The 22,343-nt window shown below is 44.1% G+C and overlaps 1 protein-coding gene across 2 annotated transcripts in view; it reads right to left on the bottom strand.

Annotated features, from left to right (window-relative positions):
- Nucleotides 1-22,343, bottom strand: part of STAT1 (signal transducer and activator of transcription 1) — a 43,406-nt gene that overhangs the window by 5,369 nt on the left and 15,694 nt on the right. For both annotated transcript variants that reach the window (XM_079978196.1, XM_079978195.1), the window contains exons 9-22: nucleotides 19,599-19,757; nucleotides 19,346-19,438; nucleotides 18,331-18,390; nucleotides 17,764-17,793; nucleotides 17,576-17,666; nucleotides 15,965-16,003; nucleotides 14,463-14,546; nucleotides 13,748-13,846; nucleotides 11,327-11,462; nucleotides 8,865-8,914; nucleotides 7,248-7,342; nucleotides 5,206-5,345; nucleotides 3,511-3,696; nucleotides 2,026-2,098 (exon numbers count right to left, since the gene is read on the bottom strand). In XM_079978196.1, the coding sequence (XP_079834322.1) occupies nucleotides 2,026-2,098; nucleotides 3,511-3,696; nucleotides 5,206-5,345; nucleotides 7,248-7,342; nucleotides 8,865-8,914; nucleotides 11,327-11,462; nucleotides 13,748-13,846; nucleotides 14,463-14,546; nucleotides 15,965-16,003; nucleotides 17,576-17,666; nucleotides 17,764-17,793; nucleotides 18,331-18,390; nucleotides 19,346-19,438; nucleotides 19,599-19,757 (1,335 nt within the window). The remainder of the gene's footprint in view (nucleotides 1-2,025; nucleotides 2,099-3,510; nucleotides 3,697-5,205; nucleotides 5,346-7,247; nucleotides 7,343-8,864; nucleotides 8,915-11,326; nucleotides 11,463-13,747; nucleotides 13,847-14,462; nucleotides 14,547-15,964; nucleotides 16,004-17,575; nucleotides 17,667-17,763; nucleotides 17,794-18,330; nucleotides 18,391-19,345; nucleotides 19,439-19,598; nucleotides 19,758-22,343) is intronic.

The raw sequence follows: 22,343 nt of genomic DNA, 5'->3' as shown, positions 1-22,343 counted from the left end.
TTCTTGCCCTGCTAAGACAATCGGATCGCTTTGAACAGCACAGTAGAATTTTAACAGCATCCCTCAATACTACTAGGGCATAGAAGTCCAGCATTACCCTTGCCAATACAGGAGCCAAACGTGAACCGGACCCAAGTGGGGAATCATCCCCTAACTGGCAATGCAAGCATTAAGTTAGGATAGCCACACCTTCCTATTTGATACAGTGCGCATGCAATCCATGCTCAGGCATGCACAATTAAATAGAAGCTAGCGCACGAATTCAGAGGGGCAGGGAGAGATCGTGTGTTTGAATATCCTACATACTGCACACAGAAAAAGCAGCATATTGGAAAGAATATACAGAGGCAACCCTCTCAACTTTGAGCAGCACACATCTTTGACCTGTTCCTACTCACAAAGAAGCACCTTTTCCTTCATGCATGGCAAAATGCAAACGTGAGGCAGGAAGATGAAGGCATGCTGTAAGGAGATGGCCTTAAAACTCTTCCAACTGTTGCCATGTCATACATTATTATTATTTTTCTAAAAACCACGACTTTACCAGATCTATTTGTTAGGACACTTTGGGAGGCTGGGCTAGTGTGACATTAAAAATTAGGGCTCCAAACCCTTTAATAAATCAATTTTAAAAGGTAATCCTGGTTAATTGGACAACACCTTTAAAAAAAATATGGTCAGTTAAGAGAAATATTATCTACACTGACTGGTAGTGGTTTTCCAAGGATTCCCACACCTACAAGGAGACCTTCTGATTGCAAAGCTACTGCGCTACTGCTAAGCTATAGCTCCACCCATTTACCCATATTTGGTTGATGATGTCATCCTAGGGGGAGTGGCTACAAAGCTGATGGAGCCTGCTCCCCGATGGCTGGACAAGAGAGAATTCTGGAATATTTAACTTACAGTGGCATACTGTGTTCTCAGTTATTTAGCTGGAAACTGATAAAAGGGCTCTCTAGGATAGAAAAGGATCCTATATACTTTATTAGCATTTAAGAACTGGGAACTGTATCAAAACACATACAACGAGACAAGTGTCCCTGCCTTCTAGGCTTACAATCTAATTTGTTTAGAGAGAGTCAAATGGATTGGGAACTATCTATCTATCTATCTATCTATCTCTCACACACAAGGGGGAAGTTTTAAATCAGAATATTGAAACACACTAACTGAAGAAACAGACTGGGTTTTATGGGGGGAGGTGTTGAGTGTTCCAGTGGGAAAGAGAGGGGGCAGCTAGGGAATGGAGGGTGCAATTTTGGATTTATGGAGGAAGGGGAAACAGAGGAATGCAGACAGTGGGCAGGGAGACCACACAGAGATTTAGCAAAGGAAAGACTGACCTGAGTGGTGGGACAAGCAGAAGGGGCCAGGGAGAAAACTGAAACCAGGTTTCTCTCCCCACTTAATGCCTGCCTAAAGCATTGCTGCTCCTTTGTGCAGAACCACCTGTGGGCTCAGCCCAGGCTCCAAGTCCCTTCCCTTTAGACTCCCGCCCCCCCAGGCTGCATCCCCTTGCCAGCTGATAACCCAGTAGCCGTAACCCTTTGCCCCTCTTCCAAAAACAAAACAAAACAAAACAGGAAACAAAAAAAGCCCTGGGGAAATCTGGTTGTCCGTCCCAAATTAAGTACCACCAAAGAAGCACATTATACCAATATCCAAAATTAACATTTTATTTTGACATTTCTTTGTGCGTGAGGTTTTTCCACCCCCCCCCTCCAAGTGCGCAGTGCATCACTAAGTGATGGTGTGTTTGGAAGGCAAGATGGTCCATGGGAGGAGCTTCTGGAGTCAGCCTAGGCATGAACAGGTTATATCGTTCAGCTGTGCTGGTACCCCAGAGGTCACTTTGAAGGTCCGCACTGCGAAAGCAGCAAGGAAGGTGTGTGTGTATACGTGGGGCGGTGGGGGTGGGGAGTGTTCTACCCTGTAATAACAACACAGGAATTTCACTTCTTAGCATCTATCACCGGTTTTTTTTTTTGAAAGTACATTCAGCTGTCTTCTCAGCAAACTCACACTTCAGACACAGAGATTAATTCAGTTTTGATGTATCCTTTTCCTCCGCCGTCCACATCCATGGGTTCTGCGGCTAAAATGATGAAAGAAAAACACATACAAAACCCAGTTTTAGTAACTACGGAACTGGTTCATCCAGCCAAAAATAGCCAATGGTCAGGAGCTCACGGTAGTTGGGATTCTAGCAACTTCCGGAGGGCCGTGCAGATATTCCAACCCCAATAATAATAATAATAATAATAATAATAATAATAATACTTTATTATTTATATCCCGCTCATCTGGCTAGGTTTCCCCAGCCACTCTGGGTGGCTTCCAACAGAATATTAGTAAAGTAAAGGGACCCCTAACCATTAGGTCCAGTCGTGGCCGACTCTGGGGTTGCGGCGCTCATCTCGCTTTATTGGCCGTACAGCTTCCGGGTCATGTGGCCAGCATGACAAGCCGCTTCTGGCGAACCAGAGCAGCGCACAGAAACACCATTTACCTTCCTGCCGGAGCGGTACCTATTTATCTACTTGAACTTTGACGTGCTTTCGAACTGCTAGGTTGGCAGGAGCAAGGACCGAGCAACGGGAGCTCACCCCGTTGTGGGGATTCGAACCGCCAACCTTCTGATCGGCAAGTCCTAGGCTCTTTGGTTTAACCCACAGTGCCACCCGCGTCCCTAACAGAATATTAAAATACTACAAAAGCACTCCCAACGTTTCTTGGGACTTCACTTTAATGTAAAGACAACGGTTGGGTTTCATCGAACGAGACTTGCCAGCGGAAGCCCCCAGCAAGGACTTCAACTTGTACAATGGGGCTCCCCCACCCTCTGCACCCAATTGGCTTGGGGTGGGGCTAAGAGAGACCCTCCAAAACGGCATGTGGTGGGTGGGGGGAAAAGGTGGGGTTGTTCTGCCCGGCAAGATGAAATGCTTGTGCCGACTGAAAACACTGATGTTGGAATTCCAACCCCGTAACAATTCTGTCCATACTGGCGACTATGATATCACAGAGGATGCACCCAGAATTGTCAAAACGTGCATTGTCAGGTCTAGAACTGGGGGGGAAAGGCCAGTGCTATTTTTCGGGGACGACGACGCATACCCCTAAACATTTTGTGAATCCATTTTGTGGCCTCACTGAGGGGCAGTATTTCAATATGAGCAGGAAAACGAGAGTACCCCTAAACATTTTTTTAAAGAAAAAAAAGCACTGGAAAATGCAATGGACAAGACTACATTTCAAATCACCCGCTTGCTGCTATTCCCCGCTTTTTTCCTTATAGCTGCCCCCTGTCCCCCACAAGTGCCATCCCTGTTTGAGGTCCAGGAAACAAAGATGGGGTGGCACTCCCAATTTAGTGGGCAATGAGAGGAAATTGTTTTTTTTTTTAAAAAAAAAAGAACATGGCTTTTCACTGCTACAAATTCAGCTACTGATGCTTCATGGAACTGACCACAACACATGTTTTTGTTTCAAAGGAAAAATACTCACACTCTTTGGGCCTGGAGTAGTATTTTCCAAAGGCATTGTCTTTGGGAATATCTGGGTAAAGAAATTTCAGGGGGTTTTCCGGAATATTCTCAGCGGCCATCACCTTGTAGCTGCGAAGAATATCGGGCAGGCTAACAGCAGAGAGTTCCTTCTTTGTGTAGGGTTCCACTGAGTGACATAAATTATCTGGTACAAAGCCAGGGGGGGGGGTGGGGGTGGAGAGAGAAGAATTAAATCAGAAACTCAACTTTCAACACACTTGGTCTGCTAAGGAGCTAACAGAACTCAGAAAGCTGCTATCTACTGTTTATCCTTCACATTAGGGTTGCCATTCACCACCACCCCTGTCCCACCCTATAACGTAAGAGAAATTAAGCAGGTGAGGAGCTTTCCCTCAGAGTTAAAAGGAGGATGGCTCTTAAAAAGTTGCCAACTTCTCCTTCCATTTTTTTAAAAAATAATTTTTATTAGTTTTCAATTACAATAATCCAATAAAAGCCTCATTATGCCAACACGAAATTATAATTAATAATGCCAATCCTTCAAATGCCAAATTATACAATTTATATGCCCCCCCCTTGCGTGCTAGAATTAATGGTTGGATGATGTATATAATTTCTGCGTTCCATAATCTTATAAATTCCAATTACACAGCAGTCAGAAAAACAAACCAGCTTCTCCTTCCATGTTTTTCTCCATTCTCTCGTTTCTCTCAAAATCCCTGCCTAGCTCTCTTTCCCACAATTATGCCAAGAGGAAAACAGGAAGCAAGAGACTTGTTTCAAAGGAAGGAACATTCCAATTTTATTTATTTTTTTGAGAAATTGGGGCGCAAGAGAAAATTTCCATAGCTTAGTGATAAGCATTATTATTGTGTAGGAGGCCCAATTCAAAAAACAACTGTGCTTGGAGAGCAAGGCTTCAATGAACATGGGAGGATTTGCTGCCACAAAAAAATAACAACACAAACAAATATACAGGCTGTATATAAGTTCTTTTTTAATGTGATTCAACATATCATATCAAAATATATGGTTCTATAGACCAACTTATCATACAAACGAAACATATTATGATAAATTAAAGTCCAGCAGATTGATCAGGAAATATAATCTATTCAGTTCTTATACTGGCAATATCCACGGTGTGGAATTCTTATACAGTGGTACCTCGGGTTAAGTACTTAATTCGTTCCGGAGGTCCGTTCTTAACCTGAAACTGTTCTTAACCTGAAGCAGCACTATAGCTAATGGGGCCTCCCGCCGCCGCTGTGATTTCTGTTCTCATCCTGAAGCAAAGTTCTTAACCCGAGGTACTATTTCTGGGTTAGGGGAGTCTGTAACCGGAAGCGTATGTAACCCGAGGTACCACTGTATCAATCTTGGTAGTGTTCCACGTGAAGATGCTTTTAAGAATTCTACCATTCCTTGTATGCAGGTATCAGACGAAAAACTTGGAAGAATGGCACATGCACAAATTTTTTTTTAAATGGAACGCTTCACGAATTTGCGTGTCATCCTTGCGCAAGGACTATGATAATCTACTCTGTATCATTCCAATTTTAGTATGTGTGCTGCCCCTCCCCCCCAAAATATGAAATTGGATGGGTTTAAAAAAAAAAATTTTTTTTAATGTATTAAAAAAAAATTAAGCCCTTGAACACAAAATGAGTGTTCTTTTTGATTGTTTGCCTACCATTTTGTGGTCCTTCTGCCCAGGTAAAAGTGATGGCTCCTTCTCGACTACTTTCACTGAACCTCAGGAGGAAGGTCCCGGTGGGCTTATTCTTGAGCAAGCAACGTTCTCGTTCTTTGCTTATGAAGCCGATGATGCTTCTGAAATGTCAAAGAGAGAAGAGCACAGATGCACAAAAACATTTGTGACAGGACTTAGGCCTTGTAGTAAGTCAAGAGGACACCAACCTGGGGCCCTGAAGGTATTGTCTAGAGACTCCCAACTCTCTTCAATCAGGGCTGATGGACGTCAAAGTCCAGCAACATCCAGAGCGCACCAATTTAGGGTAAAGTCCTATCCACCAGTAACTGCCAAAATGGCTTACAAATGAGTATTTCCAGTACGTTTCCGAGAACAATTCAAAGAGTTGGTGCTGACCTTTGAAGCCCTAAACGGCCTCGGCCCAGTATACCCGAAGGAGCGTCTCCACTCCCATCGTGGCAGCAGTACAGATTTAGGAGAATCATTGGAGTGAAAGTTGGGTTTTACTATTAAGTAAGAAAATACCCAGGGACGCAGGTGGCGCTGTGGGTTAAACCACAGAGCCTAGGACTTGCTGATCAGAAGGTCGGCGGTTCGAATCCCTGTGATGGGGTGAGCTCTGATTGCTTGGTCCCTGCTCCTGCCAACCTAGCAGTTCGAAAGCATGTCAAAGTGCAAGTAGATAAATAGGTGCCGCTCCGGCGGGAAGGTAAACGGCGTTTCCGTGCGCTGCTCTGGTTCGCCAGAAGTGGTTTAGTCATGCTGGCCACATGATCCGGAAGCTGTACGCCGGCTCCCTCGGCCAATAAAGCGAGATGAGCACCGCAACCCCAGAGTCGGTCACGACTGGACCTAATGGTCAGGGGTCCCTTTACCTTTGCTTTAAGAAAATACCCACCTTCACTGACCACAAAATCAAAAGTTGCATTACAAATTAGGGATGCAACTTGCTAATTGTTCCTCATTTCCTTCACCTTAATTTGGGGGGGAGGGGTCAAGGCAGAACCTTTTCGCTGTTTAGAAGCTCCCAAATATTCTGCAAATATTCCAGCAGGTCCCAGCTATCCGTCTCTTTACATTACTTGCTTTTTCATAACGAAGGCAAGCCATAAAAACGCTTTTATGTTCTCAGTAAACCTGTTTGCTATGCTGTGGATAACAAGCTACAATAGCTCTCTAGAGGTCTATCTATCCCCCAGCTTCTTCTCCATATATACTTTATACTGCTCCATAAAAAAAAAGCAATTTCAGGGCAATTAAAGTTCTGTTTTGAGAAATGGGTGCACTGCCTATCGTTTGACGCTCTGAGCAATTACTGTTTACACAATTAATTAGACTGCTGTTGTTTGGAGCCTACCAGCAGATATATAATAAGCCATTTAAACTGCGTTTCAATGGGTCTTTGAGCTGCCGTTCTGACAACAGTCCCTAAACCAGGAGCAGGGAAACTGTGGCCTTCCAGACATTGCTGAACTGCAACTCACAAAAATCTCTGACTGTCTGTCATTCTGGCAGGGAGGAGCTGAATTCCAACATCTGCATAGCGACAGATTCCCATCCTTGCCATAAACCTTCTTACCTTAAAACTGAAATCTCCTTCATTGTGTTTCTCTCCTCATGCCCCCAAGACTATTCCATATGCAAAATGTTCTCTCTTTTTTTGGCAGGGGCAAAGCTAAGCATCGTTTAAGCACCACTGATTTCAAGGGGGGAGACAAGGGTCCTGGGAATAAAATCCCATGAATTCAATGACGCTTATATTGGAGTAGATGCACAAAGACTGCATTGTAAGATGCCCAATTCCAACCAGAACACCTTTAATGTTATTTAACTGATGTTTTAATGTATTTTTAATCTTTTGTTGGAAGCCGCCCAGAGTGGTTGGGGAAACCCAGCCAGATGGGCGGGGTATAAATAATAATAATAATAATAATAATTATTTTTATTATTAATTCCAGACGTGGTTTTATTTAGGATTCCAAGCCCATCCACTGCCCTCTAGCAGCCTCTGAAATTCTTACCCATCGTTCCAGAGGGCGAGAAGATGTTTCTTAATGAGGTCAAGGATGCCTTCAATCCACAACCAGAAGGGAACGTTTTTGTCATTTATGTTTTCCTGAAATTGAAGGAAACAAAAGAACAGCGCGTTAGAAGTTGCTACTTCAGCTAACCACAACTGAGCTCGTACGTTAAGAGTATCCGTTATATCAGTGGTGCTCTTCTCATTAATTTTTTCCCTCACGGCTGTTCTTGGGTCTTCTGATTTTGTGTTCCATACATTCGCATTCCCACATGCATTCCAACCGTCTTACAAGTCTAAAGGCCACCTTTATGCTATTGTGCATAAGGGTGTTCACACATTGCATTCAATGAGTGTGAAACTTGTGTGCCCAATAGTTGAGCTACTGCTCCGTAAAGAGTTTCTCCACCCGCATTGTTCAGCCCAGACACTGAGGTCCAGCTCTGAGGGCCTTCTGGCGGTTCCCTCACTGCGAGAAGTGAGGTTACAGGAAACCAGGCAGAGGGCCTTCTCGGTAGTGGCGCCCACCCTGTGGAACGCCCTCCCATCAGATGTCAAGGAAATAAACAACTATCTGACTTTTAGAAGACATCTGAAGGCAACCCTTGTATCGGGAAGTTTTTAATGCTTGACATTCAATTATGTTTCTATATTCTGCTGGAAGCCACCCAGAGTGGCTGGGGAAACCTAGCCAGACAGGTGGGATATAAATAATAAAAATAAAAATAATTACTATATATATTTTTTAAAAACCAGCCACCACAAACACTTGTACATGCACAAACACAGTCTGTGACTTGTGCTCAGGGTAACCTATGAACAAACCTGGTGAAAGCTAGTAAAAGGTATCTGGAGCAAGCTGATTCATAGAAGGCAACTGGGCACCAAAAGAGATTGCACTTTGCACATGTGCGTTTCTCTTGAAAATGACCGAAACCACAGACCGTCCAAACATGCAGTGTACGCTGTGCACTTCCCTGTATCAGGAGTGTGTGTGTGTGTGTGTGTGTGTGTGTGAGAGAGAGAGAGAGAGAGAGAGAGAGAGAGAGAGAGAGAGAGAGAGACTTCTATTGCACACATTGCGGTACAGCAATATAATGTTGCCTATGGTTGTGCACTCAAGACAGTCTGTTTTTCCGAAAATACAAGACTCCTCTCTTGGGTGCTCTCCCCTTGGCCCAATCTCCCCCCACCCTGCTGCTCACTGCATCATAAAACTACAACCACAACAAAATGATGCTCAGTATACTGATGTGTTTTCTGTTCTATTTAGCACCCTCTGCTGGCAACTGGAGAGAATGCAAGATTGTAAGACCTGAGGCGAGTTGTTTTAGCAAACAACAGCTTCCCCTCCCCACCAGAAAGTTTTAAAAAATGACAGTTCAGGCGCTGTTTTCCACTATGGCCCCCACACACGTTTTTTCAGGTTTCTGCAGTGGCTCAAAAAAAATAAACAAAACTTTTTTGAGATGATGAACAAAGGCCTTTATCACGCCACCTTAAACTCCCTTATAAAACTACGGTTTGTCTCTGACTTAGGCAACCAACTGGTTATCAATGGATCCAGCAGTGCTTGGACTCTGGCCCCTTCAGAAAAAGAAAAAAGGAAATATCCTACCTTACAGAACCTCACCCAAGTAATAGTGCCGTCCGCAGTGCATCCGTTCGCTAAAGGGAAACAAGTTATCGCCGTGTTACTCTTCAGATAGTAATTAGGCTAATATATCTGTATCACATGTAAGATTGGAGATAGAATCTTACCCTCCAAGAACACAAAGGATTGAATTTAAACCCCAAGGGCAAAGGGAGAGGAAGGACTCCCAGAAAAGAAAAGAAAAACCCTGCTGATTGGAAAATGCCTTATTCCCACCTGCACTGCCGTGCTAAGGACTTAGGAATTTCCTAGTAACTGACAAATCAGGATGCTTTGTTGTTGTTTAGTTGTTTAGTTGTGTCCGACTCTTCATGACCCCATGGACCAGAGCACACCAGGCACTCCTGTCTTCCACTGCCCCCCGCAGCTTGGTCAGACTCATGCTGGTAGCTTCGAGAACACTGTCCAACCATCTCGTCCTCTGTCATCCCCTTCTCCTTGTGTCCTCCATCTTTCCCAACATCAGGGTCTTTTCCAGGGAGTCTTCTCTTCTCATGAGGTGGCCAAAGTATTGGAGCCTCAGCTTCACGATCTGTCCTTCCAGTGAGCACTCAGGGCTGATTTCCTTAAGAATGGATAGGTTTGATCTTCTTGCAGTCCATGGGACTCCCTCCCCAATTATATTCTGATCAAGTCGGCAGATTTTGCTTTCTTCTCGCTTTTGACAAATGTGATGTTTTTAAAATAATGATAATAATAATAAACCCAGAAATACTTCCAATTTCAAACAGATTCGAAGAGTGAATAGCTCACAATTTCATTAGGGCAGGAGCTACATAATGCCCCTTCCGACCTTCAGGAGGAGGGGGGGTTGTGGGATCACGACCCCGCCCACACTCTGCGAGGCTGGCGTCAGCCTCGCAGGAGACAGGGATTCACCCAATTAGCATACCCTGTGGCGCCAGCCAATTGGCTGGCGGCAGGGGCGGGCCTTCCTAGGGCCACTTAAGGTCAGGGCAGCCCCTGGCTCACCCCCTTTCTTCCCTGGAGACGACGCAGTTTCCCACCCACCCGCCCTTTAGGTTTTGCCACTGACCTTGCTATGGGCTTCGGCTGGTCGCCGCAAGGGGCCTGGTAGGAGTTTTTCCATTTGGCTAATTGGCTGGTTTTGTGAGCCACTTGGTTTTTTTCGCCTACCTCGTAGCAAATCGTCACAACTCCCTCGGTTTTGGCGGTAGGCATTGGCCGGGGTATTATCATGCAGATGAGGTTGGGGGGGAGGAACGCCATCACCTCCCCCAATGCTTGAAGGGTAGTTCGTTAAAGGACTCCGAGGGGCGACGCCTCGTCCGAAACCTACGGAGGCTAGGGCCTAAAGCGCGCCCCCGAGCGGTAACCCCTTGGGGAGCACCTAGGGATATGCATCTCGGGTGGCTCCCCCTGTTGGTGTTTAACCCTTCCCGGTCAGACCGGATAGTCGGTTAGGGCCAATGCCTAAAGCCAATACCCTTCTTTCCTGTAATCAATAAAGTTGTGGCCATTTTTCGCCCATTAACCTAAAACTCTGTGTCCGTTGTCTTCATTTATTCCACCTGTGGGGGGGAGGGAATAGCCACACAACTGGGCTTCATGCAAGCTTCAGCCAGGTGGTCCACAGTAGGGGCTTTGTGATAAATTGCCACATCGTTGAATACCAGTATCGAAATGACATTGTGGTGAGTGTTTCAACAAGACAATATATGGGTGAGCGAAAAGGTAGAGACTTGACTGCTTCCCAGGGGGTAGCTGAACTGAACCGATACTTTACAGTTAATTTGCAGATAATTTGCAGTACGTTTCTGAGCACAATTCAAGGTGTTGGTGCTGACCCTTTAAAGCCCTAAATGGCCTCGGCCCTGTATACCTGAAGGAGCGTCTCCACCTCCATCGTTCTGCCCGGACACTGAGGTCCAGCGCCGAGGGCCTTCTGGCGGTTCCCTCAATGAGAGAAGCCAAGTTACAGGGAACCAGGCAGAGGGCCTTCTCGGTAGTGGTGCCCGCCCTGCGGAACACCCTCCCACCAGATGTCAAAGAGAAAAACAACTATCAGACTTTTAGAAGGAATCTAAAGGCAGCCCTCTTTAGGGAAGCTTTTAATGTTTAACAGACCACTGTATTTTAATACTCTGTTGGAAGCCGCCCAGAGTGGCTGGGGAAACCCAGTCAGATGGACGGGGTATAAATAATAAATTCTATTCTATTCTATTCTATTCTATTCTATTCTATTCTATTCTATTCTATTCTATTCTATTCTACCTTGTCTCCTGCTTTGTTTTCTCTTTCCCTCCTCCCTCCTAACCGATAAGAAATGAAACTGTTATGCTTGTGCGCCAGAAAAGAAATGAAAGAAATGGCATAACCTCTAATTAAACATGGTGGAAAGGTGCATGCATTTATTTTTTTTAAGGAGGTTGACAGTGCAAGCAACATTTTCGAACGTCACTTACGAAGTAACTTTTCTCCTATCATGCTCAGTTGCTCTGCATTGAGTCCCCTCTTTGTGACGGAAGAAAACTGCCAACTCAGCACTTCGGAAAGCTGCGACCACCTTGCACACGGCGCGTTCAGAAAGAAGGACAAATTCTAGAGAGGAAAAGTAAAGGATTTAGAATCTGAGCCACTATTTACTGACATTTGTTTTATTTACAGGAATATCATCCCACCTTTCTTCCAAAGGAGCCCAAGTGTCATAGAAATTTCTCCCGTTTTATTCTCATAACCTTGCTTAGTAGGAGAAACTTGAGACATGATGACTGGTCAGCCATTGGTAGAGTGGAGATCTGAACCAGTCTCCTTGGTCCCAGGACTCAGCTACATTTCGTCACATTAATACGTTTTGATTGTGTTATAAATATCCAACACCAGATGGTGCCAGAGAGCACAATACTTTATATGGATTTTTACATAGGCATTTTTTTTCTTTCATTGTAACGATTTAATTTCTGGCTTATTTATAACATTTTTAACCTGTGTCTAGACCCACCCCTTATTTTGAAATACTAAGTACACTGGAACCTCGGGTTGCAAACATGATCCATGCGGGAGGCACGTTCACAACCCGCAGCACCGTGTCTGTGCACGCGTGGATGTGATTCTGCACATGCGCCGAAACCCGGAAGTAACCTGTTCTGGTACTTTTGGGTTTTGGCGCATCCATAATCTGAAAACACATAGCCCAAAGAGTCTGTAACCCGAGGTACCACTGTACTGCACCATATTGGCTCTCACAAGGCTAGGCCTAAACACCCATGTGGGGAGTTTTTACATCTCTATCAGGGAGCTTCAACCTCCTCATAAAAAAACCTTTATCTTCCCACTCAACAAGACATATACTCCTGAAACGTGGAATCATTTTGAGGAGACGGGTGCCTTCTGATGCAACATAAAGCATTACTATTTCAAAAGGAAACAGGAGGCAGACCAGGGCGCATAACTTAAAATGGTCTTTGGATTTCCAGACAACCTACATGGAAACTCTAACAATAATTGTTTATTTTACCTGGGCAGAGCGGGGGGGGGGGGGGGACAGACCAATAAAATTTCCTGCAATTTTGTAGTTACGACTTGTTGCTTGTTTTCAAAAATGTTATTTTAAAAAAATGGCCGTGGATTTAACTATAATCCTTAAGCTTTCTCTGTGACTGTTGTGTGCAGTTTCTCCTGTCTGCATTTTGTCCACATTCTTCCTTTTCCTTTTTTTGACAACTCTACAATCCATTTGCATGTTCTCATGCCCATTTTTAATTTTATACGGGAAGCAGCTGGTGTGCGTTTTCTAAAGTGAAATATGATCAGCATCAGCAAAGCAAGTGATTTCTTCTTACACAGAGAATGGCACTGCCCTTGTACAATTTAAATCAAGAGGAAAAATGCTGCTTTTTCTCCCCAAAATGCCATGTATAAAAGAGTTCAAACAATGCTAATGTTTATGCAACGGTCATAAAAGCAATTCCAAAAAAATCAAGTGTCCAATTGGGTCTTCAGCGTATGTAACTGAAGAAAATCTCATCACTGAATGGAGCTTTCCAATTACGTTTTTAAAAGGTACCATTTTACATGAGCTATTTAATATTGCAAAACCATAAGCTGAAAAGCCAGCCACTTTTAGCTCCTTTCTCCTTAAACAGTTTTCATTCCAAATGATTGTTCGAAGAAATGATATCCAACGTGGGCCATACTCAGGGTAAACTCACTGAAATAACTTATGTCCATGTTCAATGGGTCTTATGTTGAACTTATGGTCAATTGGTCTGTGCACAGATATGACCAATGCTTGGATTATCAGCCTTCATAAACAGAGCCTTCAAAACCAGAGCTTGCTTCCTCCTCTGTCACAATCATTTTCCTTTTGTGCCATGTACTATTATTGACTTTGGTAAGTTACAATGCTCTTTAGTTGTGAGAGGGTGATTGCTTTCTTTCAAAAGTTTTTAATTATTTTTTTTTTTAAAAAAAGGAGACTCTCTTTACTTATTGATGTATTTGCTACCCTAAGTTCTTCAAAGAGCAGGATATAAATTTAATGAATACAGTCGTACCTTCCAAAACGGATTCTGTTCGACTTCCAAAACTTTAGAAAACCAAAGCACGGCTTCTGATTGGCTGCAGGAGCTTCCTGCGGCCAATCGGAAGCCGCGTCGGATGTTCGGCTTCCAAAAACAGTTCGCAAACCAGAACACTCACTTCCGGGTTTGCGGTGTTTGGGAGCCAAAACGTTCAAGAACTAAGCTGTTTGAAAACAAAGGTACGACTGTAAATCGATGAACAAAATAATGGGGCTTGCTTTAATAAAGAGTATTCTTTCAACTGTTTCAATATCCACTCACCCACCCAAATCCTGCACTTAAAAAGGATGCCAGGAAACTCACCTTGGGCTCATTTGTCAGCATGTTGTACCACAAGATGGAAGCCCATCCACTCGGCAGCTGGCTGACATTGGAGATCACAACAATAGGAAGGGAGGTGGTCTGGGAAGCGAAGGTGACAGGGAAAAATTGAGCGAACGCTTCCAAGATGGTCAAAGGCACGGAAATTAAGGGGAGACACAGTACCAAATTATTTTAGGCAGCAGCATCACGTCATTACAATTAGCAAAACATGACTGGATATTTTGACACAGGAAGATATGACAGGCAACCCTCGTTTTGCGCCAGGGGTTGCATTCCAGACCCCCAAGCGCATCGGTGGACCATGCGCATGTCGCCTTTCATGACATCTCTGTGACGTTTCGGGGCTGCTTCCTGGTTTGGCGCCATGCGCACATGCTCAGACGAAACTAAATTGGTTGTTGCCTGTATAGCCAAGGTTGGAAGATTCACTTTTCTACGCTCAAAGCTCTTTGGTGAATTTAAAAACAAAACAAACTGCAGAGTGAGCCAAACTCCATTTAATTGCTTTTACCACAAAAGCAAACTGCTCCCAGTTTGGCAAACGAGACATAGCTGGGCAAATCTAACAAACAAGGAAGTGCCAGGCTGTGTTCACAGTTTGGTTCGTGGGTAGATTGGGACAAGACTTTTCCTAAAATTCACTCTTCTCTTGCTACATACATAGCCTTATGTCCTGAGTAGTTGGCACACTTACCTCTAGAACAATTATGAGGCCCCACTGTTCCAGCGTTGTCTCAAAAGAGAGAGAATGGAGTTCTTCTGTTACAATGAGAGGCCCCTTTATAAAGGAAGAAGGCAGATTTAAAATAAAAACAATTACAGGAATCTGTCACACTACACAACTCCCCTGATCCCTGATCCCGTTCGCTGGGGAAGAAGAGAACTGTTTAGATTCTCCAAACCCTTCAGAACATAGGACTGAAAATGAACTGGACTCTTCGGCAGGTTTTGAATAAACATTCACAAACTGTTTATTGTAATGAATAGAAAGACAACTTGAGGATTTTTACAATTTGATAAGATGCAGATAGAAATATGTGTTGAGAAACCAGAGAAAGGAGCTGTGGGAAGTCCGGGGGTGGGGTGGGAGGTTGGGTTTTTTTGTTTGTTTAGGGGGAGGGGAGGGCAAAAAAAATGGAGGGGAAAAATAATATATTGTGGATGATGTATTTTTGATAAAACTATTGTGTTGAAATTTCCATTTTATTTTTTTTTTTAGAAAAAGGACTGAACTTCCTGTGCAATCCTCATTGGACAGTATCTCCGCCCCCCCAATATAGGTGGGACAACCACTTGTCAATCACCTGACATCATTATTGCATCAGGTGCCTAACAGGAAGGTGGCCCCACCCACCTGTCAAAAGCTGGCCCAGTGGGATGGGGAAAATAAAATATCTGGTATGCTGAGCTAAAAATCCTGCTCTTCTATATGAAAGGTTAACAAGGGAGGCCTTGGTATTTTTTCAGTTATATAATTATATTATCACTCTAACTAATATCAGGTTTAACATTTACAGGCTAAGGTAACCTCAAATCTATGGGGAGTCATGGTGTGCGGTAAAATAGGTAAGGGACACCAGGACACTTAAGTCTAGTCCAAGGCGACTATGGGGTGTGGCGCTCATCTCACTTTTCAGGCTGAGGGAGCTGGCGTTTGTCCGCAGACAGCTTTCCGGGTCATGTGGCCAGTATGACTAAACTGCTTCTGGAGCAACTGGACACTGACGGAAACCAGAGCGCACAGAAATGCCGTTTACTTTCCCGCTGCAGCGGTACCTATTTATCTACTTGCACTGGTCTGCTTTTGAACTGCTAGGTTGGCAGGAGCTGGGACAGAGCAACGGGAGCTCACCCTGTTGCGGGGATTTGAACAGCTGACTTTCTGATTGGCAAGCCCAAGAGGCTCAGTGGTTTGGACCACAGCGCCACCCGCATTCCGTTTACCTTTTATATCGACATTATAAGGTGTTCATGAGGTGAACACCTTAGGCTTAGATTTACTCACTGTGATCCTGTTGCAGGGATTTGAACTGCTGACCTTCTGATCGGCAAGCCCAAGAGGCTCAGTGGTTTAGACCACAGCGCCACCCTCATCCCTTTGTGTAGTCTATTACCATTGCTTATTAAAAATCCGCTATCCAATCAAAAGAAAACCAAGCAGGCAAAATGAACGGCATAAGTGTTGATTCCTCTTACCTCATTGGTTCTTCCCGGATTCTTTTGCTCCTTTAATTGCTGTAGAATGAAGGAATGTCTCAAAGTGAGTGACATTTATGTTCATTTTTCAGTATATTAACCAATCAAAGACACAGTTCAAAGACCAACGTGTCAGGTGCCAAACCATGGTGCACATTTTGACTAGCCAGGGGTGAGCAACACCCTAACACAAACTTCACCAACCTAGTGCCCTCTAGATGTTCTGTATTCCAACTCCCATCAGCCCTGGCCAGTGCGGCCAATGGTCAGGGATGATGGGACTTGTTCAATAAACATCTGGAAGGGTACCAGTTTGACTACCCCTTTACTAGATTCTCCCAAAGGAAGCTCTGGATGAAACTAGTCAACGTCAGACTCACAGGTGGCAATATTGTGCAATTATTTTTCACGTGAATCATGAAGGATTTTCTTTAAATCTTTCCCCCTCTCATTGAAAGAGAAATTTGCGATATTGTGTCTCCCCACGCCAATACTTTCATTTCACTTTTAATTTGTATATTGCCTTTCTATACTACTACACACAAGGCCATTTACAAGCTGAAGAAACAACAAAATAGACTCCTAATAGCAATCTGATCCTATACAAAAAAGCCGTAATAAAAACATAACTTATATCCACTAAAGCAATATTCAACAATCCAGTAAAAATCACTCTGCGGGGAAAACCGTGAAGCCAGCCAATGCATCCACATAGTTCCATCCTTATTTCAGACATTGTGATATATTGACATGATGTGATGTTTAGCTGGTGACGTAGCACAACTTTGAAAACCAGATATTGCCCAGCCCTAGTTATGGGTCTGTAAAGCAACCTTAGTTTGTGCTATACAGTGGAACCTCAGGTAACATAAACTTCTGGTTACGTTACCGGCAAACCCGGAAGTGTTTCGCCGCGCACGCATGCGCAGAAGCAAAGAAAACCACCTCTGCGCATGCGCAGAAGTGGCACCTCCGGTAGCAAAAACTTCAGGATATGGCCGGACCTCTGGAACAGATCCTGTTCGCAACCGGAGGTACCACAGTATAAGAAATGTACCAACATTAATATGGAGTATAACTGAATTAATGCACATGTAAAAAACCCCCACATTTTTTTAAAAAAACAAGCAGGTAAGTATTTCAAAATTACCATATTTTTCCGTGTATAAGACGCCCCCTATTTGGGGGGATTCCAATTTAAGAAAACACCCCTCAGCAGTACCTGTGTATAAGACCAGCCCCAATTTTAAGCCTACTTTTTTGGTAAAAAACAAACAAACAGCTAGTCTTATAAATGGAAAAGCTCTGGCACAGAAGGAAAGAACAAGAAGACTTCTTACGAAAGCAATCCTACCAAAAAGGAATAGGGGTGTTTGTGCGTTGTATGTCATTGTATATGCATACACACAAATGTGTGTGTTTGTGTGTGTGTATTAAATAAAAGCAGAAGTGAATACAAAACAGTGACAGACTTGATAATTGTGGCCTGTATGGAATATATACCCCTTCAATACACAAACATCAGTAGCACAGAACGTTTTGGGGGACAACGAAGACAGAACATTATGAAGATTATTTTGAGAATCTGAATGCCAAAAAGATATGCCTCACCAGATGTCTAAATTCTGCTGACAGGCTTCCATTCGACTCTTCCATGTTCATCACTTTGGAATTCGTCCCCAAGATGTTAAATTTTCTAAATCTTCAGTGAAAACAGATTTTAAAAGTTTTTTGGAGACTAATCAACTCACTGTGAAACAAGAACAACAAGCAGTAGTGCACACAAGAAGTCAACGTACCCTTTAACAGCAACTTTCTCGTTGACGTCTCTGCAAAGGAATAAAAATAGTGAGGGGAGATCCATTATATAGAGCTGACAATGTATGTGGCAAATTTATCAATTTCACTGTAGTTTTTTTTAGTGGGTGTTTTAAGCAGTGGTAAACTTCTCCAGTGTGCAAATGTTATACACTGCAGGACCTGCTATTTCAAAGATGAGCAAGACCTGTCAGCAGAAAAGCATACCAGAATTTTTACTTTTGAGTCCTAAACAGAAATAGGGAAAGTGTGAAAGCTGGAGAAGGATAACAGGGATCTATTGTCACAGGTGGTATCAGGATATGCTTTAAATGGATTGTGTGGATGCAATCTCAACCCTACAGCCACTAGTGGATTGTCTATTTTCAATCACCCTTCATGTTTCTTAGAAAGTAGAAAACTTTCAGAGAAGCTTCCTTCTGGTTGGAGTAAAGGCGGCTACGGTTAAATGGGCAGAGAAAGAGGGCAAAGGTAAACAACAACTAATGCTTCAGTTTTGAGTGAAATTTTGATCTGGATGTCAATAACATATGCAAGGCGTCACTTACTTATCAAATACAACTTGCACCTTCAATTTGTAATTCAGTTCCTGTAGTTTCACCAGTAATCTGGAAGCACAAGACATATATCACTAGTGTGTTAATGAAGAAATTACTCCCATCTTTAACTTCATGACGAGCCCTGCATTCCCTTCAAGTTCTCAAGACAACAAAGAAAGCTTCCTTTCCACACATAGCAAAAGGGGAGCTGATTCATGTACTGAAGGTCAACGTGTGCCCATCCCAAACCACAACGTTTTAGAGAAGCAGCCCCCATCTGGTTTTGTCATGTACACTTGCCAGAAGCCAGCTAATAGCTGGAACACCACAGATCGTTCAGCTCAACCAACCACTACCTGACAAGTGCTCTGTAGAATTGGCTTTTCATCAGATAGAGAAACTACTAGAGCATGGGTAGGCAAACAAAGGCCCAGGGGCCGGATCCGGCCCAATCACCTTCTGAATCCGGCCCACGGACAGTCTGGGAATCAGCGTGTTTTTACATGAGTAGAATGTGTGCTTTTATTTAAAATGCATCTCTGGGTTATTTGTGGGGCCTGCCTGGTGTTTTTACATGAGTAGAATGTGTGCTTTTATTTAAAATGCATTTCTGGGTTATTTGTGGGGCATAGGAATTCGTTCATTTCCCCTCCCAATATAGTCCGGCCCCCCACAAGTTCTGAGGGACAGTGGACCGGCCCCTGCTGAAAAAGGTTGCTGACCCCTGTACTAGAGGTAGTGAGAAATTAGTAGTCAGATATGTTGTCTTAGCTGTAAGTTTGCAACTGGTCCACAAACAGAAACGTGACACTTTTTCCAATTCCCGCCCTTTTGTTTGGGCACAATTTTCCTCCGTGGTTTGGACAAGACATGGTACCATTTTCTCCCTGGTTTGGAGTTGTAACATTACAACTAATGTGGCATGGCCGCCTTGAAACGTGTTGCTGGTTGGTTGTTTTTAGTTGGTTGGTTGGTTGTTTTAAAGGGACAGTAATCTGGATCATTTAAGGGGAGGGGGAATTACCTGAGTTTTACTGTAAATTGAACTCCAGTCTTCACGACCAACGGTCTCTGAGAGTGGGTCGGCATGCAAGGCTGTCTTTCTACCACGAAGGAACTGGACAAGGAATAAAGAAATGGCATTCTAATTTGTCTCGACAAGAGAACGAATTATGGCAAAGGGCACCAAAGAGCGAAATTAAAAATATAATATATTTTATTATTTTGGTTCATTTTTAATGGACCCAAAAAACCCAAAACAAAACCCCCAAACCTACCTCTGAATGAGTTGCTTGAAGAGGCCTAATGTCCGTTCATACAGCCCATTTTTCTGCTGTGGGATGGGGTCTGTGTCGTAGGTAAACTTCTGTTCCAACTCCTCCAGCTTTTTAAGCTGCTGGCGAATTTGCTGAAGACTCTCTGCGACTGTAGTAAACCTACCATTTATAATAATAATAATAATAATAAATTTTTATTTATATCCCACCCTCCCCAGCCGAAGCCGCGCTCAGGGCGGCTAACAACAATAAAATAATACAACATTCTAAAATCATTTCAATATAAAATTAATTCAAATCAAATTGATGGCAACCATTGGGCTAGAGTCCTGTGAAGATTGCCAAAGGAGGGAGTCAGGCTGCGCCCTGACCTGGTGGAACAGCTCTGTCTTGCAGTCCCTGCGGAAAGATGTCAAGTCCCGCAGGGCCCTAGTCTCTTGTGACAGAGCATTCCACCAGATCGGAGCTGCAGCTGAAAAAGCCCTGGCTCTGGTTGAGGCCAGCCTAAACTCTCTGTGGCCTGGAACCTCCTAGATGTTTTTGTTTGAAGATCGTAAGGTCCTCCATGGGACATACCGGGAGAGGCGGTCCCGTAGGTACGAGGGTCCTGGGCCGTATAGGGCTTTAAAGGTTAAAACCAGCACCTTAAACCTCATCCTGTACCCCACCGGGAGCCAGTGCAGCTTGTAAAGCACTGGATGAATGTGATCTCGCAGCGAGGACCACGTAAGGAGTATTCTATTTTAGCAGGGCTAAGCAATGCAGCTAGAGCACAGCAGAGTTGAGGTTTGAACACTCTCTACTTGACTGGGGCAGGGGACAAATTTCTTTCATCTAGAAAGAAAAGGAATAGCAGTGCTTGCATATCCCAACCTTAACAGCTTTTCATTCTGCAAAACTTAGGAGCACAAAACACTCCTGCGTCAACTTGCAGCTTCAGAGACTTGGGGTGTGGGATGGAGGGAGAGAAAAACTTATTCCTCCAAGGCCTGCAAAGCCAATGGACAGAGGGGAAAAGAAGCCAACCTCTGAGGCAGCTCAGGAACCTGTTTTGTCTTCCAGTCAGGGTGCTCGACAGGGCAGACCCAACAAACATCCTGCTTCTGTACACCGAGAAGGCAGGAGGGGGGAAACTGGCCTTGAGAGAAAAGGGAAGACATTGCCCTTGTCTTCCTTAGTTAATGCCTCCCGTGGTGTGGAGCAGAGAGAATCCAGTGTTTGGACCACTGGATATTGCCAAGCGCAGAGGAGAATCTGCAGGAAACGTTTACTGTATTAACCTGCTTTCTTGCCACTGTGCAGTTCCAATGTGGAACTCAGGACCGCAATGCCTCCAGGACCGCCTCTTTCCATATGAACCTACCCGGACCCTGAGATCTTCTGAAGCCTTCCTTCGTGTGCCTCCTCCTTGAGAGGTCAAGAGGGTGGCAACACGAGAACGGGGCCTTCTCTGTGGTGGCTCCGTCTCTGGAATGCTCTCCCCAGGGAAGTTCACCTGCCCCTTCATTATACAGTGGTACCTTGTTTTGAGTCCGCCTCGTCGGGCATCCATTTTGCCGAACGTCCGTGGCAAACCTGGAAGTACCGGAACGGGTTACTTCTAGGTTTGCCGCTCGCACACGCTTTGTCGTGGGTCCTTTTTGTCTAGCGTCCGGTGCTCTGGAATGGATCCCGGTCGCAAAACAAGGTACGACTGTACACCTTTAGGCGCCAGGCAAAAGTGTTCCTCTTTAACTAGGCCTCTAGTTGACCTGATGCAACATCTTATACCCTTTTAAAATGTGGCTCTTTTTAGAGGGGGCGTGTATTATTTATTGGCTTATTGTTCTTATTTGGATTTTATATATTGTGATCTTTTCTGTGAACCGCCCGAGACCTCTAGGTATAGGGCGGTATATAAATTCAAAATAAAATAAAATAAAGAAGAGTGACTAGTGGGGTGCCACAGGGTTCTGTCTTGGGCCCGGTCTTATTCAACATCTTTATCAACGACTTGGATGATGGACTCAAGGGCATCCTGATCAAATTTGCAGATGACACCAAATTGGGAGGGGTGGCTAACACCCCAGAGGACAGGATCACACTTCAAAACGACCTTGACAGATTAGAGAACTGGGCCAAAACAAACAAGATGAATTTTAACAGGGAGAAATGTAAAGTATTGCACTTGGGCAAAAAAAATGAGAGGCACAAATACAAGATGGGTGACACCTGGCTTGAGAGCAGTACATGTGAAAAGGATCTAGGAGTCTTGGTTGACCACAAACTTGACATGAGCCAACAGTGTGACGCGGCAGCTAAAAAAGCCAATGCAATTCTGGGCTGCATCAATAGGAGTATAGCATCTAGATCAAGGGAAGTAATAGTGCCACTGTATTCTGCTCTGGTCAGACCTCACCTGGAGTACTGTGTCCAGTTCTGGGCACCACAGTTCAAGAAGGACACTGACAAACTGGAACGTGTCCAGAGGAGGGCAACCAAAATGGTCAAAGGCCTGGAAACGATGCCTTATGAGGAACAGCTAAGGGAGCTGGGCATGTTTAGCCTGGAGAAGAGGAGGTTAAGGGGTGATATGATAGCCATGTTCAAATATATAAAAGGATGTCACATAGAGGAGGGAGAAAGGTTGTTTTCTGCTGCTCCAGAGAAGCGGACACGGAGCAATGGATCCAAACTACAAGAAAGAAGATTCCACCTAAACATTAGGAAGAACTTCCTGACAGTAAGAGCTGTTCGACAGTGGAA

Source organism: Podarcis cretensis (assembly GCF_951804945.1).
Source record: "Podarcis cretensis genome assembly, chromosome: 1".
Taxonomy (NCBI): domain Eukaryota; kingdom Metazoa; phylum Chordata; class Lepidosauria; order Squamata; family Lacertidae; genus Podarcis; species Podarcis cretensis.
This window is presented reverse-complemented; position numbering and strand designations above follow the sequence as displayed.